Source organism: Thermobia domestica, chromosome 11, assembly GCF_964235325.1.
Source record: "Thermobia domestica chromosome 11, izTheDome1.hap1.1, whole genome shotgun sequence".
NCBI lineage: Eukaryota > Metazoa > Arthropoda > Insecta > Zygentoma > Lepismatidae > Thermobia > Thermobia domestica.
This window is the reverse complement of record NC_137464.1, coordinates 12,647,912-12,662,402: the sequence shown is the minus strand read 5'-3', so window position 1 is coordinate 12,662,402 and position 14,491 is coordinate 12,647,912. Positions and strand designations below refer to the sequence as shown.

The following is a 14,491-nucleotide window of genomic DNA, read 5'->3' as shown; positions in this document are numbered from 1 at the left end:
GGGCTGCGGTGCGATGCATGTCTTTGAGGTCGAAATTGCCGTCTTTGAATCGCTTAAACCAATATTGAGCTGTCCTAAAAGGCATCACTTTTTCACTATAAACTTCACAAATCCCTCGAACAACTTCTGTGGCTTTGGCACCTCAATTAAATTCAAACATCAGCAGGACTTGTCACTTTATTTTCATTACCTCAAAAGAACAGAAAGTATATTAGCATAAGAAATCTGAACACACCATTTTGTAGAGCACATAATACCCTATTGAATAACATAACACGCATTGGCACATTATTTTATTTTTCATGTATAATTTTCATAGAAAAAAGAAATAACGCAAACAGTTATGGGCCACCCAAATATTTCAATCCTACTGTCTTTACAAAGTAGTTTCAATAGGGTGCCATTACCGTAACTGATAAAGCTTTTTAGAATTAAGATTAGGGCAGCGTCATTTTACGATATTCTTCGCATGAACAATAAGAAATAACAACAAATAAAGAAAGGAAATTAAACTTCTTTATTGTAAAACTTTTTTATTATTTTTATTTACATTATACAGTTCTTTTCAATAAAACTTACAAAAAATATGTCTTTTTTTATTACAAAATGCACAATCCAAATCAAGAGACATATTTACTTTTTACTAACCAAAAACACACTGAAGAAAACTAAATCACATTTCAGTTGCAGTCTGAGATTTTTTTCGCTGAAATCTCAAACATTCTCTGGATGAGGAACTTGCCTATTACGCTGAAGGCCAGGTGCTGGCTGTTGCCAATTATAAGCGTTTGGATTATTACGGGGCCGCCTTGGCGCGCGTACACGAGCATGAATGTGTGCCTGAGGTCGACCTACTTCGCCATTCAAGAAACCGAAATTTACATTCTCCCAGTGGCCTGCCATTTGAATAAATCCGTAAGGCTGATTTGGATTCGGATGGATCATGAAATGAGGCACAATTCCATGCAAGTTCACTTGAGCAATAGGGGGAGCATTCACGAGCCATGGCGACTGTTTGGGGCGGTCAGGTGCTTTAGGAAGTATCTTCGTAGGATCGTGTTTCAGCTGAACTTCTGGATTTTTAGCTAGTACTTCTTGCTTTGCCATCTCGGCACTCTTTTTAACATCTTCGGCGTGAATAAAAGCATTGTCACTGTACAGAGGACACCTGAAACAACAATTACAGACATATCAGATATATAGTATATTTAATTTTCATTTTGTAAAATAACTGCAAACGAACGTTTTACAATGCAAAAGCATTAATTACAACTTACTGCACAAAACGTAACGTAAATTGTCAAATATTTAAAGCAACAAACTGCAACAGTGAGTTATTCAGTATCGCCCACTAGATATTTGATTGTTACATGTAACAGTATTTTCTATACCTAGGTGTAGAAAACTAAATATGATCCAGAATCAAATTGTATACACACACACGCACCACGCACACACACACACTATACATTGCACACTCATGCACACAGAGAATGTACAGGATGTGTGAAAAGATCATGCCAATATGCTGTATATTCTCCTCCAACATGGGGACGGTCTTAGATGTGTCAGTTGTCCCACGCTTCAACAACTGGAGCAATTTGTCGCCGGTGAGTCTCACATACTCAATGGGGATAGGTCTCGTGATCGCACAGACCAGAGATGACGCATGCCTTGAACAGAGCGTTAGGGCACAACGTCACGACGCCTGGCACTAGTCTTTTATGTCGCTGCCGTATACACAGTTGAAGGTGCCATTCACCTCTGATGTTACACCTGAACACGATCATTCTCAGCTCCAAGGGATAACCGGCTCTCATCAATAAACACAATGACGTGCCATTCATTTCTCTGCTGCTACTTTCGCAACACCATGAGCGGAACAGTGCAAAGTGTGAAGATTTGAACGAATCCGTGATTGTAGTTTTGCTGCCCCCAGTAAGCGGGTGCAGGTGGTTTTCTAGCTGCACAATTACCAGTACTGTGTTATTCGGTTGCCGTCTGATACCGACGTCTAGGCAAGCATCAGTATGCCAATGTCGTCCGGAGAAAGAGTGACGTACGTGTGCACCTTCTTCAGGCCAACTGCACCATCATGCACAGCGAAAAATTCTCTCGTGTAATGTGTTGCGCAAGACTCAGCCTCCTATTATATGCTGGCTCAAACTCCGTTAATTTCACGAACTGAATTTGCTTACTGCCCTGGCACCATTCATAATCAATTTGGCGCTCAGTATGGTGCGGGAAACACTCGATCATTGCTTTGGTATACTACCAACTGGTGCAACGAGCTCCGACTTGGTATCGGCAGTATTTCTTATAGCGCGGAGCTGTTGTTCATTGCGTCTACAGCTCTCTACCAGTAACCGACGTGATTTCAACCTTTTATATCACTTTCTTCTGGACGTTTATTTTTCTTTTTCTACAAGTGTAGTGCATAAAAATAGAGAAAGTCTGCCAAAATGAAGATGAAGATTCTGTAGTTTTATCCGGAACTTGTGGTTTGGATTTCAAATGAAAATTTGAAGATGATTTTGCCGCAAAGTTCACGAATTATTGTAGAATACATTCTCTTGCATTACTTCAATATCTAATTATATTGGTACTTGAAAAAAAAATAAGGATGTTAGAAAGATGTGAGTAAATAAATGATAAGATTGCTAGTGAATTTAATACATTTTGTATTAGGTAAAGTACCTGATGAGGTGTTACGGAAGTATCCCAAATTCTAAATAAACCAACATTGAGAGAAGGGAGGTTCGTGGCTCAGTGGTAGAGCATCCACCTCTGGTGCGAGGAGTCCCTGCTTCGATACCATATGAGGTTGTGGTTGACATCATGTCTGTCGCTTTTCCCGCTTTTACTCTTACACTCTCATTCCATCAATTCTTTCATTATCTTTTTACCTTCATTTATCATTCGTCTCCTTTAGCTTAAATCGCATAAACGTAGGACGTAAAACTAGAAATTTCATTTCATTGATAGAGAAAGGAAGAATTGTAACATTGCTGGAAGCGCAATTTAAAGCAAACTTATCTCTACTCAGAATAGGCTATCCTATAAATGTAACAATACGAACGAAAATGTTGTATTGCAAATTATTTGCGTTGATTGCACACTAAATCAGAAACAAGACTTGTACACAGACACACTATCAATGGAAATAGTACACATGCTACGAGGGGCGTCCAATAAGTTATCTATCTAGACACTGTTTTCGATGTAGTCCACATGGAGGTCTATGCACCGTTGCCACTTTGTGGGCAGCGAAGAAATCCCAGAAAAAAAAAAGGCTTTGTCATGGCCTGCAATCCACTGGGAAACAGACTGTTGGACCTCGTTGTGGAAAAATGGCGGTCCAGGTTTCGTTCTCTGTCACTAGCTGAGCCAGGAATTTGTCCTGGTCCTCCTCAAGGAAGTCCAACAAATCTTGGGACAGCTGCATTCGGCACTCTGTGCAGGCTGAGAATTCTGGGGATGCGGCGTATCAGAAATACTCTGCTCACGGTCACTGCATTGCTCCGTGACCACAAATTGCGCAGTGGGATCCCCAACAGTGGCCTTGGCGTGCGTGTAAGAGTCATTATGCTCCGCCCCTCCCTTCCTGTCTAAGTAGATAACTTATTGGACGCCCCTCGTATTTGAACCTTTTTCCATCTCTACCGAAATTATTATTTACCACGATCAGAGGGCAAAAAGATGTACATGAAGTTAAACAATTTACGAAGCGAAGCAGACAAAGCAAAAAAGAAAATGCTTTGACATAGAAGAATTAGAAAGAGTTGAAAAATATGAGGGAAAAAATGAAATTATGGAGCTTCGTATGAAACAAGGGGTATTACGATGGCAATAGAAAATAAGAATAGCAAGGAAGACAGCGAGAGAAGAGTAGTCTTAAGAAGATGTAGAAGAATATGTTGAGGACTACCGCGTGGCCTAGATGTTGAAGTAGAAAATGAAGTACGCGAGAATGATAAACGGTTTAATATTCTTCGGGATGAGTTTGAAAAAGTTATATCCCAGATTAGGAATGGGCAGGTAAGATAATATACCACTCAAATTCATTAAGAAAATGGCAGACAAGGGCAAGAAAGCATTGTTCCCATTTTGCAATGATATATATATGAAACAGGAGAGTGGCCAAAAGATTTCCTCAAGAGATCACCATACTGTTTGCTAAGAAATGGAATTAGAGAGATGTGAGGTCTGTACAATTCTTGGTTTCATATCATATGCAGTAAAACTATGCTTCGAACACTGAACACAAAAGTTATATGGAAGAAAAAATAAAGATGCTGAAGAGGAACAGTCTGGGTTTAGGAGCGGTAAGGGCATAAGAGATGCCACTGGCTTATGAAGGGTAATCGATGAAAGATTTATCTATCTATCTATCTATCTATCTATCTATCTATCTATCTATATATATATATATATATATATATATATAAAGGGAAAGAGGTGTATGTTGTACTTATTGACGTAGAAAAGCCTTTTAGTCCGCGTGAACTGGAAATTATTGTTGAGAGTTCTAGAGAAACTTGGATTGGAACGAAATATCCAAGTTCCTTTAAAAACTTATATGTGAAAAAACATGTGTTAGAATAAGGGAAGAAATCACAGAGAAGAGTGCAATTGGAAGAGGAATTTGACAGGGATGCTGTTGTTCGCCAGTATTATTTAATATATGTCTACAAGAGATAGTGAAAAAGAGCCTCACGGTATTTCGGTAGAAGACTAGGTATATATATATAGTTTACCGATGACATGGCGCTTGTTGCAGAATCTGAGAAGAAAATCAATAAAATGCTAGAAAACTTGAGGAAGAACTGTAAATATGGGATGAAAATAAATGGTAGAAAGACAAAAGCCGTGGTGATTGAAATGAAGAGGTCGGTGTCACATATACAAGTAGAAGAGGTAACCAGTTTTTGATACCTTGGTAATATTAGTCGTATTATTGGTGATGATAAGAAGTGAAAACGTGAAATAAAAGCAAGAACACGAATTGAGAATAAAGCACGTAGAAGTTTATTTTGTGAGTCCTCGAATAGACTCATAAAATGCCTCGTATGGAGTATTGCACTGTATGAGGCAGAAACATGGACATTATGCAAAATGGGATGAAAAATACTGGAATATTTTCAGATGTGAGTGTGAGGAAGAATGAAGAATTAGTTGGGTTGGGCGGAAAACGAATGAGAGGGTGCTAGAAATAGTGGGGGAGAAAATGACAATTTTAGATGTAACTGAAAAAAGGAAAAGAAACTGGCTGAGACAGTGCCATGAGGGATGTGCTAGAGCAGGATTTCTCAACCTGGGGGTCGCGAAGATAAGCGGAAGAGAGAAATATAATTACAATTTAATATCGAAAAATATTTTTAAATATTGTTATGAATTTTGTTCTGATAGGCATATTTTTAGTTTTATATATACTGTTAAGAACAACAAAACATAAGTCTACTAAACATTTTCAACAAGTGCAGACTTGTTTAAAAATCAATTTACATGAAAGAGGTACGACATGAAACTAACGAGAATTGCATACTAAAATACCAGAAAAATACGAATGCAACAAAACCTGCATATGGAAATACAATTAAAATTTAAAGTTGATGAGATATCTGAGCATGGTGTAATTTCATTAGTGCGGCAATGTCCAGTTATTTTAAAAATCCCATACAAGCTTATTACAAATCAGAAATTATAATGGGGTCGCTAGCAAGAGGATGTGATAAAATGGGTTGAGAACCACTCCTTTAAGAAATGAATTAATCCTCTAGTCGTTAACTTTTGAACATTAATCTTGAGTTTCCATCAGATCAATTTTCACTTACTTTCCCTTGGTGTTGCCACCTGCTTCTCCTCCAACAAAATGATTGTAATCTTTCACAGGCTGTCGGCAAATGTAACACATCATAGCTCCACACGTACACCTCATTTTATTACACCCTTCATCCTTGACGAACTTCTTTTGACACTTCCAACATGTTCTGTAACAAACAAACATTCGGCAATATTTGAAATTATTTAATCAAAATCAAAGAGGGACTTGGTATTATTTCAACATTTTCAAAACAAAGGATCACAATTTGCATAACATCAGTCTCTATTAATACTTAAAGACAATGTGTTTCGATTTGTTACTTGAAAGAAAGAAACAAGATAGTCTTTGTTTACGAAAAAAATAACTGCACTTAACGAAAAAAGAAGTTTTTCAATTAAAAAAAAATACTGTAAAATTCAGATACAAAATTCTGTCTAAAAAGCATTAACAACAAAAAATCTTGAGATCTGAAGTTTAAATACTCTTCTATAATTGAATAGCGTAGCTGAGTTGGAGTTTAGTTTCCCTTTTCTTAGCTTTAAGCTGTAGATCCGCGTCCCATATAACCTACACAGTATATATATATATATATATATATATATATAAATTTCGTACATTTCTGCTCAAAAGAAACGTCAACTGTCTTTCAGAGGCTTCAAAAAATGATCCTAGCTTCCTAAGAATTCTCTGTAGGTATGGCTAATTTTCTCTACATCATAATGAAGTTCGCAGTCGTATTTTGGTGTTTTGCATTAGTTAAGAAAAGTTTAGTTTGCATTTTAGTTGATTGCGGGCATCCGAATAAGTAAAAATGTTCGTATAAAGATAGGTCCGATGCCACTTCGTTTCCGAGATACAGGGTGTTCAAATGTCGAGCCCCTACAATGGCTCACTATGGGAAAGTGAATTGAAATGTTCAATATTACAAGAATAATACAATTACGTGGAATTATGCCTATGCAAATACATTTACACTAACATGAAGAATGAAACTAATCAACGTTTGAGGTTATTGCGTGGTTGCTGTTGCCAACCTGGTACAAAGTGTTATGTTTTCAAATGGCACTAGACGTCCACACGTTAGCATATGATTGCTGACACCAAAACGTTCCTAAACATGCGGCAGATTCCGCTTCGTTTTCGAAAGACAAGGCGTCCAAGTGTGAAGTAAATTAACGGCGCAGAACAGGAAACAACGTTAGGAAAGAAATGCGTTGGGTTTATCATACTATTGCATATGTTGTTTTGTTTTTTGTTCTGTAAAGTGATATAATTATATAAATACTACTTTCATGCACCTAAAGCAAAACTGTGTATATTTATCTTCAGTTTTATTTCTGTTACTTTTTCCCTCTTCCTTTAGGTTTTATTTTATACACGGTGACATAAATTGGTGTTCTTTATGTTTTACGACACGTTCGGTAAGCGTATTTGTAGACGTGGTCTTCTCCCATGGTCAGCACGTTCCCCCAACCTGCGCCATGTGACTTTTGGTTGTGGGGCATGGTCAAGGATCGTGTGTTATGTCAGCAAAACTAGCAATTTGGAAGACCTGAAGCACCGCATCACTCACGTCATCCTGTTATCCCTGCCCAAATGGTCAATCAACAATGGACAGACTCCATACATGCATTGAGCGGGATGGGTGTTAAATTGAAACCCTGTAACCAAATCTTTGCCTTGTAATTTCACGGGAGTAAACCCCCATTTAATGTTAACATCTTTTTGCCTCACCCTGTATATTCATTTATTTGCGTATGTGCTCTTATATAAACATTTCTATATAATCAAAATACTTAAGTCTATTGTGATTGAGATAGCAGTCCTATTACAGATTACAAATAGATAAATAAAATTTATTTCATATTTCAAATCTACAAGTTAAGTAAAAATTTAGAACAATTTTTTTCATTGTTTCAGGAACTAAGGATATTAGAGTGCAAATTTCGGAGACCTGTACAGCCAAAATAACGCAACTAAGACAGACGCGGAAATGCACATCTGAAGTAGTTTAGTGTCGAATACTATAATCATGATGCGACATATTTGGAATGAATAGTAACAAAGTTACAAGGAATTGAAAATTTGACCATTTTCAAAAGTCTTTAACTCCAAAAATTGCTACATAAATATCATATTTAATTACATAAGTGGTTTTCAATATATGCAAATATCATAATGTCATTTACAGCAATTTGATATCTCAAGTCGTTCCAGACATATAAAAAACATTGATAAAGATTGATATACTGCTTAAATGACGTATTTGTGGGATTTTTAAAAAACAATTATTAATTTACTTTGCTTCCATTAACATTAGAACACCATTTTTTTTATAGTTGTAACTACAAATTATCACAATTATATAAATTTAAACAATGCTGCAAATTTTACCAATGCGGTTTAAAATATCAAAGTGCTGTAAACGGCATTATCATCTTTATCTCTATTGAAAATTATCTATATGATGGGATATGGTATTTATCAAAGCAGTTTTTCGAAATAAAGCCTTTAAAATAAAGTCAAATTTTCAATCCCTTGTTAACTTCGTTTCAATTTATTTGAAATGCGTCTTATCACTATCATAGCATTTGACACTAAGGTACTTTGAATGTACGAGGGAGGATCAAAAACTAAGGTTACAAGACCGATATTTCTGGAGTTTCGTCTGTTAGAGACGAATGCAGAGTGTGCGATAATTTTAATACATGAAGTTGGCAGCTGTGAAGTTTCAGCCACTCGCTACCTTCGGCGCTAGTTGTATGTAAACACAAATGGCGACTCGTTTGGAAAACTAGTCTCGTGAAGAAGATCGCTCAGTTATTCGATTTCTATGAGCGAAATATGTAACCGCGGCTGAAATTCACCGGCAGCTGGTAGAGGTTTACGAAGAGACTGTAATGTCTCGTCAGTATGTCGCAGAATGATGTCGAAAGTTTGTAGCTGATACAGTAAACGTTACCTGTAATAAACTTATATGTGCATTATTTTTGATGTACCCGGCTCAGCCAATTAAATCCTTTTTATTTTAAAAGTCTGCTACCTTTAAACAAATAGTGTAGATAATTGTTGTACGTTCTCGCAACGGATGCATATAAGCGACGAGCAGACGACTCAGCCAGTGGCCTTGGCAATCACAATCGTACTTGCGCTTACGTCATTTTAGTAGGTGGGACTCAGGTGAGCAGCGAGAATAAGGAAAAGGCGCGAGAAGCAGCCTTCATTCAGCACCAAATATACTAATGAGATGACTCACCTTTCATCGCTGCTGAAACAACTAATCTAAAATATAATATTTAGTATATCCGTTTGTATCTGCATTATTTAAAAACATCAATATTTTTTGTTGTTATAATCTTACCTTGTACTTGCAAAGACATGTAAGTATAGTGTTAATATTAAATATAATCCCCAATTGTGCGTACCATTAGCGTTATTCTGACCCGAGAAATGCTGCCTCATGTTCATTTTCTTTGTTGTGCATGGTACGGAATATATATTGATGCTAGCTAATTATCGTTGTAAGTTGTTTTTCAGACTAAATGATGCTGAAATTTTGTCATATTCATAAGTTTAAGGTTGTTATTTAAATTCTCACCTATGTGTAGTTAGCGGTGAAGGAAGCTATTCTTTTGTAATAACCTGTTTCGTCGTTAACGCTCGGGTGAAAAATTCGATTAATGACTATTTATTGTAATGTTTGCTCTACTTGGTCTACCATCCTATGGAGTAAACATCACATACCGACGAGGAACGCAGTGGCCGACCCACCACGGCATCAACAAATTTCAACACATCTCGCTGATTCAGGACAACAGGAAGATCCTGTTACGGTATCTAATGGCATAATTGGGAATATCGTTCGGAAGCGTTCGTCATATTATGCACGATATTCTGCAGTACCGTAAAGTTCGTGACAATTGGCTGAACACGCAAGGACAGGATTTTTACCAGGAGGGAACCTTCAAACTCATTCCATAAAGCGACAAGTGCCTGAACCGATATGGAGACTATGTCGAAAAATAACCTAATGTACGTATTATCTATTAGCTGCATTGGTTGTATGAAATCATATATATACACACGTTTCATTGCAGGCGTTGTAATTTTACTTTCTGATCATTCCTCGTACATTGCCCCGTCAGCCTCACTCGTGTACTTACAGTTGTAGAAGCCTCCAAAGTTCGGATGGACTTCGATGTTTGTAGTAAGTGTGATATTGTTGTTTTTTGTTTACCATGTAGACTTGAAATATGATAATAATCTGACGTAGTGCCATTGGAAAACTAAAACTTTATGTTGCGTTGGCAACACTAGTAGTCTGATGGTACTGACCGGTATGCCTAACAACAATGTATTCCTGTCGCTATTTGTATGGTGCAAACTTTCGTCGTGCTTTGTCTGTATTAGTTTAAAAGCTACACGGGGTGTATTAAAATTAAATATATATAATAGTGTAATGTAATGCTTAAAAAATATCTATGTACACTCATGTCCAAAATTATTGTCGCATGTCTATAAACATGTTGTTGTAGGAATATAATTTGATAACGAATTTGCCCGGTATTTCTTATAGGTTGGTATGTGTATAATCGGCAAAGACATGTATGTGGCAAATTTCATTTCAAAAGTGCAGTAAATAAGAAAAATAAAACGAAAATGAAACTTTTCTGTCCATTTAGTAACATTTTGTTTCACTCATTCTAATTTTCGTATTTATAATTCTTTTCCTATGGACTTTACCATAATTATAGATTTCCCGATTATACACATAGTATCAGTATTAAAAGTACCCTACAAAATCATTATCAAATTATATTCTTACAAGAAGATAGTTATAGATATGCGACAATCATTTTGACATGAGTGTACATTAATTTGAAAATGACAGAATCGAAATACAGAAACAAACAGGAAATTCATGCAGATGAAAGACGAAGACTGAAAAATATATAAACTGACCACAAAATAAATAAAGGGTCATAAGCGACAGGTTGGTTAGAGGCGACATTCTGTATCGTCAAATTTGTAGACTGACTAAACTATCAAGTCATCATCATGGTCAGCATTACACCTAACTCCTTTTTCATTCTGTAAGTAGAAACCTTTAGTTATCAGTTATGTAGAGGCAGCATACAAGAAGTTCATATTGTTAATGACTTTGGTAGAGTCAATAATGGACCGAGATTTATCCCCTTCAGCAATTTATTAATAAAAATTTGTTAAATACAAAACGTCTTTGATTACAAAGTAAAATAGTGTCTATCTTGTTATTATCCAGATGAGAGGAAATAGGTGTTTGCACGGTGCCCCTTCTCTCAAGGCAGTCTCCAAGACACCTGCCGGTTCTGGTGAGTTTTGAAGGATAGCCCTCTCAGCTCAAGGCAGCTTCGCGAGGCTAGGTTGTAGTAAGGACCCTTGGTCCAGTGCGATCTCGAGTAAGGATAGGTGTACCCCTAGTCCAGTGCGACCTCAGGGCGGTGTAGGTGATTTGATCAGTTGGACAACTGATACTGGGTGCCTCGGTGGTCCGCCTTTTATCTATCCTCTTCGGGTCCTTCCGTGAGGTCCGTCTTCTTTTGGTGTTCCTCGGCATCTTTCGTGTCGGTTTCTTGTCTGCTAGGCTGTTTATAAGCAATAGCACGTGTTGTGTTGACATGTGCTCGTGTCGTGATGTGGGGATCCTTACAATATGCATGGAGGTATTCCCCTTAGACAGATTTTAATTCCTTCAAATCAATTCTGTATGTATCAATGATTGAGTTAAATTCAATATAGCTACCTTTATACCAATAATATACATAGATAGACGCGTCTAACTTATTCTTTCAACTTACTACCGAGATTCCAACAACTTATATTTCTATTGTATATAGTTATTCTAAGAACTATGCATTATCTGAAATACCTTTCCCAACAGTAACTGTATTCAAAACTAACAAATCATTCTTTTGTATATAAACATGACAGCTGAGTACCAATCAGTATTTGTAACTCATTCAATATTTTTAAAGTTACGAAACAATAGTAAGAAGAATCAAAATCAAGAGTAGAGGAGCAATTATGAATTCATTTCGTCAACGTACTACGGAACTTTCATTGTTAAACACGAGTTTCAATCGTGCTCTATTGATTGACAAATCTTCTCTAATTCCACAAATGAATAAATCACAAGCATACGGTGCCTTACGTCAACCTATTGTTCAATAACCAGCAATCGAAACAATACTTTCTGTCTGGCACTCATACAAGGTTCTTCAAAAGTCCCATCTCAAAAATGAAATCTTTGAGGTTAACGTTCCACAATTGAAGACTTGTTGTAGAAAACAGTGTAAGTGCCATCAACAAAAGTTACTGTAACAATAGTGACAAAAGATAGTAACTTGTGCCCAAGCGTCACAAAGTAGAAAATATTAGTGCTTAGAAATACAACCTAGCATATAATGAAATATGAACATCTAACTAAGGCATTAAGGCATAAACATATTAAAAAAATAAAATAAGTGAAACAATTCCAAGATGGCACTTACATTGTTCTCTACAGCGAATCTTCAATTATACCTGTTAGGCTAAGGAAGACGATGACTAAAGCAAGTGAATGATGACGGAAGAATTGGTGGAATGAGCAAGTGGGAGGAAACGGGAGCAGTGTTTCTTCCAGACATGATTTTGGGGGGGCACTGCCCCCCAGACTAGATCAAATTAATACTGGTACGTTTATAATATAATAATACAGAGGTTGTTCAGTCTACATTTGGTCAATTTCGACTTACCTAAAAATTTAGAAGAATCCATGGCGCCAGGTCCGTAAGTGCTCGATGTGTTTCCCTTGATTCCTAACAATAGCCCGATAGCGTAATTTCCACTGTAATAGGCTTCTCTGAAGAACTGGGAGGGGAATCTTGTCCCATTCCCTTTGCACAGCTTTCCCTTCCACAGTTGTCACACGCCGTTTTCCCAAAGCCCGCTTCAGCAATCTAAATCCACAATAGTCCATAGGACTTGCATCTGGAGATTTAACAGGTACCTCATTGAAAGTATCACCTGCATACCACTTGCCTCCTCCATCTCCCTGTAGAATGCGAGGGACGATCGTGAGGTATGTGATGAGGCCTTGTCCATGTGAATGCGCACCAGATTTCCGTACATTGTTGGAATCTCATGCTCGTAGATCGGCCGCATCATCTGCTCCTGAAAATACTGCGAATGTATTTTGCAGTTCTTCGCCGCCCTACGAATCTTCAGTTTACCTCGGTAACAGTAGCCAGTAACGACCATGAACCCTTTTGGGAAGGATTCTTTACAAACACGGACCCACCTTCTGAAGTTCTTGGCGCCTTTCTCTCGGTACATCATGGCTCTCGGTTTGCCGCAGTCGGAAAGGTAAATCCATGCTTCATCGAGCGTTACGACGTACATCCACCTTTGTTTTGCCAGATGCCGTTCGTACAGCTTCCGGGCGTTACACTTTCGTTCCTTCTGGTGGGCATCCGTGAGAAGATGGTCGCGAGATTTCATGACTTTTTCCAGCTTGAGTTGATGGTGTAACATCCGGCTCTCATCCCCCAAAGACACGTCAAGACGATTAGCCATACACCTTTGTGTTGGCGGATTTTCTTGTATTGTCATTTTGCGAAGTTTCCTCTGCATGGTGGAGGTGACCTTGGTGCATTCCCGCTTCCTAGGCAACTTCGTTGGTGATCCAAATGGTGGAGCTTCATTGCCCTTGTACTTTTTAATAACATTTTTTATTCCACTTAAACTGATGTTGCAACCATTCTTCTTGCACTGTTTTCTAATGACAGAAACACTAAAGTGGGCGTCATAAAGAGCCGCAACATAGTCTTACCAAAACCGACTTACGAGGAAACGGTCTCAAGTGTAAACAACTGATTTGGCTGGGGTCCGGATATGTGTTACGGGAGACCAAAGTAGGAGACACGTATTCTGACGTTTGGGCCCATACGCAGAAATTTCCAAAAAAAAGGGGCCCCAAAGTGCCCCTACATGCTATAACTAGGAAGCGAATGGCGTTACTTGTACACAACCGATTTGGCTGGAGTTCGGATATGTGCTACGGGAGACCAAAATCAGGAGACACCTATTTTGGCGTTTGGGCACATACGCAGAAATTTCCGAAATACGGGGCCCCAAAGTGCCCCCACATGCTATGACTGGGAAGCGAATGACGTTACTTGTACACAACCGATTTGGCTGGGGTCCGGATATGTGTTACTGGAGACACAATTAGGAGACACGTATTCTGACGTTTGGGCCCATAACGCAGAAATTTCCAAAATACGGGGCCCCAAAGTGCCCCTACATGCTATAACTAGGAAGCGAATGGCGTTACTTGTACACAACCGATTTGGCTGGAGTTCGGATATGTGCTACGGGAGACCAAATTAGGAGACACCTATTTTGGCGTTTGGGCACATACGCAGAAATTTCCGAAATACGGGGCCCCAAAGTGCCCCCACATGCTATGACTAGGAAGCGAATGACGTTACTTGTACACAACCGATTTGGCTGGGGTCCGGATATGTGTTACTGGAGACACAATTAGGAGACACGTATTTTGGCGTTTGGGCCCATACGCAGAAATTTTCGAAATAGGAGCCCCAAAGTGCAGTAGCAGGGACCCCAGCCAAATTACTTGTGTACAAG

At 38.2% G+C, this 14,491-nt stretch overlaps 1 protein-coding gene across 4 annotated transcripts in view; it reads right to left on the bottom strand.

Annotated features, from left to right (window-relative positions):
* Positions 1-499: 499 nt before the first annotated feature.
* Positions 500-14,491, bottom strand: part of LOC145663896 (uncharacterized) — a 77,453-nt gene continuing 63,461 nt past the window's right edge. For all 4 annotated transcript variants that reach the window (XM_081730062.1, XM_081730063.1, XM_081730064.1 and 1 more), the window contains exons 8-9: positions 5,835-5,990; positions 500-1,168 (exon numbers count right to left, since the gene is read on the bottom strand). In XM_081730062.1, the coding sequence (XP_081586188.1) occupies positions 715-1,168; positions 5,835-5,990 (610 nt within the window). In that variant the 3' untranslated portion in view covers positions 500-714. The remainder of the gene's footprint in view (positions 1,169-5,834; positions 5,991-14,491) is intronic.